The 2,595-nt window shown below is 36.9% G+C and overlaps 1 protein-coding gene across 1 annotated transcript; it reads right to left on the bottom strand.

Moving 5' to 3' along the window:
• Positions 1-1,052: 1,052 nt before the first annotated feature.
• On the bottom strand, positions 1,053-2,294 carry LOC145112896 (uncharacterized). Its single transcript, XM_079049012.1, has 2 exons — positions 1,566-2,294; positions 1,053-1,253 (listed from the first exon to the last, which is right to left on the bottom strand). Exons 1-2 carry the CDS (start codon positions 2,292-2,294, stop codon positions 1,053-1,055), a joined length of 930 nt encoding a protein of 309 aa, XP_078905138.1.
• Between the last annotated feature and the right edge of the window lie 301 nt (positions 2,295-2,595).

Below are 2,595 nucleotides of genomic sequence, written 5' to 3'. Positions count from 1 at the left end.
CTAAGATATGCCTAAAAGATAGATAAAAGAGAAAAATAAAATACTTGTAAATAATAGAGGCAAAGCTTAAGCAAACTATGTAATAAATCTATAAACATAATAAATGCAACATTTGTTTTTGTGTTTTTGTGTTTTTTTAGAAAGCAAGCAGAAGCAATGTTAAATCAAACGAGGTAGAAAATAATTAAATCATTGAAAGCATGCCAAGATCTGCAATCAATTTGTTTAGAGTCTTCTCCTCCAATGCCTTGGTGAAAATGTCGGCCATATGATCAGTGGACATAATGTAGAACAACTCCACTTTTCCCTTTTGAACGATGTCCCTAATGAAGTGATGACGGATATCAATGTGCTTGGTCTTGGAATGTTGTTCTGGATTCTATATAATCTGAATGGCATTGTTGTTGTCACAGCAGATGGGAGTCTTTGAGAAGTTTAGACCATAATCTAAGAGTTGATTCTGAATCCATAGAATCTGAGCACAACACCTTCCAACGACTACATACTCAGGTTCAGCGGTAGAAAAAGCCATTGATGTTTGCTTCTTGATGGACCAGCTTACCAGTCTATCTACAAGCATTTAAGCTCCCCCTGAAGGACTTTTACTATCAATGCCACAACCACCATGATCGGAGTCAATGCATCGCACCAGCTTGAACTCAGAATCACGAGGATACCATAACCCAAGATTAGGCGTATTATTTAAGTAGAAAAAAATCATTTTATATTGAGAAGATGATATTTCATAGGATTGGCTTGATAGCGGGCACACAATATCGTAGCAAACATAATATCATGATGAATGACAGTAAGATAGATCAAAGAGCCTATCGTTCCTCGATACAGAGTTGCATTCCCATCAGCGTCATTTGGATCATCGCCAATAGATGCTGATGAGGACATCGGAGTGTTTGTCGGCTTGCAATCAATGAAACCATACTTCTTCAACATATCTGCAATATATTTAACTTGACAAAAAAAATTCCATCAATTAGTTGTTTACCCTGCAAACCCAAAAAGAAAGTTAGTTCACCCATCGCGCTCATCTCGAACTACTTAGCCATGATCTTTGCGAATTCTGAACTTAGCTTATCATCAGTGGATCCAAAAATTATATCATCAACATACACTTGAGCAAGAATTATGTGAGATCCTGAATGTTTGATGAAAAAAGTGTTGTGAATCTTTCCTCGTTTGTATCCACTTGCAAGAAGATAGCTCGCCAATGTGTCATACCATGCTCTAGGTGCTTGCTTTAAACCATAGACAGTTTTATCAAGACAATACACATGATTTGGAAACTCTTCACTTTCAAACCCTGGAGGTTGCTTTATAAAACCATCTTCTTGAGATCACCATGTAAGAAGGCACTCTTGATGTCCATTTGATAGACTTTGAAGTTCTTGAATGAAACAACGACAAGAAATAGACAAATTGCTTCAAGTCTAGCAATAGAAGAAAATTTTCATCATAGTCTAACCCTTCCAGCTGACAGAAACCTTGAGCCACAAGTCTAGCTTTGTTTCTTATGAGGATCCCATCTTCACCATATTGTTGTTGAATACCCAGCGATTGCCAATGATAGTTTTTCTTTGAGGCTTAGGAACAAGGGTCTGCACATGATGATGTTCAAATTCGTTCAGCTCATCCTGCATAGCCTTGATCCAGTCAGCTTCTTTCAGGGCGTCAGTGACATTATTTGGTTCAATCATCGAGACAAAGTTCACAAACATGCAAAAGTTGTTGCTGAATCTACTACGAGTGAGAATCCCATAATTTACATCTCCAATGATTTGAGATTCAGGATGATATCGAAGAATTCTTGGATTAGAACTTTCATTTGTATTACTTTGAGTAGAGTCTTCCTGATTAGATTGCTCATCTTCTTCATAGATGACAAGGTTATCTTCAGAGATAGGTTGTGAGCTAATGATTTGATCAACATTTGGAACAACAGGCTCAATGTCATTTGGCAAGAAATCAGGGACAGTGTCTGAAGGACTGTATGTAAGTTCATTTAGAATTGATGAGGGATGATCAAACCGATCATGAATAAATGATTCTTCATCGAAAGTGACATGAGTTGTTTGCTCAATAGTTTTCCTTGAAATATTGAATACACTAAAAGGCTTGGATACACTGGAATAACCTAGAAACACTCCTTCATTAGCTTTAGCTTTAAACTTCGAGTGTTGATCTCTTTGATTCAAAAATGTAACAAACACACCCAAACAAATGAAAATAAGAGATGTCCAGATTCCTTCCCTTAAGTAGCTCATAGGCAGTTTTCCCATGACGCTTAACAATGATAGAACGGTTTTGGGTATAACAAGCTGTGTTGACAAGTTTAGCCCAAAAAGACAAAGGAAGGCCAGCTTCAATGACCATGGTTATTCCAGTTTCAGTGAGAGTTATGTTTCTTCTCTTAGCAATACCATTTTGTTGAGGAGATCTAACAGTAGAGAAGTTATGAGAAAATTCATGAAATTGAGCAAAAATCTTCTAGGGAGGAGTTTCTAAATTTAGTTCAATGATCAGTACGTAATTGCCTTACTTTGTGATCATAGAGAACTTCTCATTGCTTGATGAGAGAAA

Source organism: Lactuca virosa, chromosome 5 (assembly GCF_052849685.1).
Source record: "Lactuca virosa cultivar CGN04683 chromosome 5, Lactuca_virosa_CGN04683_v6, whole genome shotgun sequence".
NCBI lineage: Eukaryota > Viridiplantae > Streptophyta > Magnoliopsida > Asterales > Asteraceae > Lactuca > Lactuca virosa.
Note: the sequence above shows the minus strand (reverse complement) of the source record. Positions and strands in the feature narration are given on the sequence as shown.

Coding starts and splice junctions, on each gene's coding strand:
- LOC145112896 (XM_079049012.1), bottom strand. CDS start 2,294: ATGGGAAAACTGCCTATGAGCTACTTAAGGGAAGGAATCTGGACATCT. Junction 1,254..1,565: donor CTATCATTGGCAATCGCTGG/GTATTCAACAAC, acceptor TATGGTTTAAAG/CAAGCACCTAGAGCATGGTA.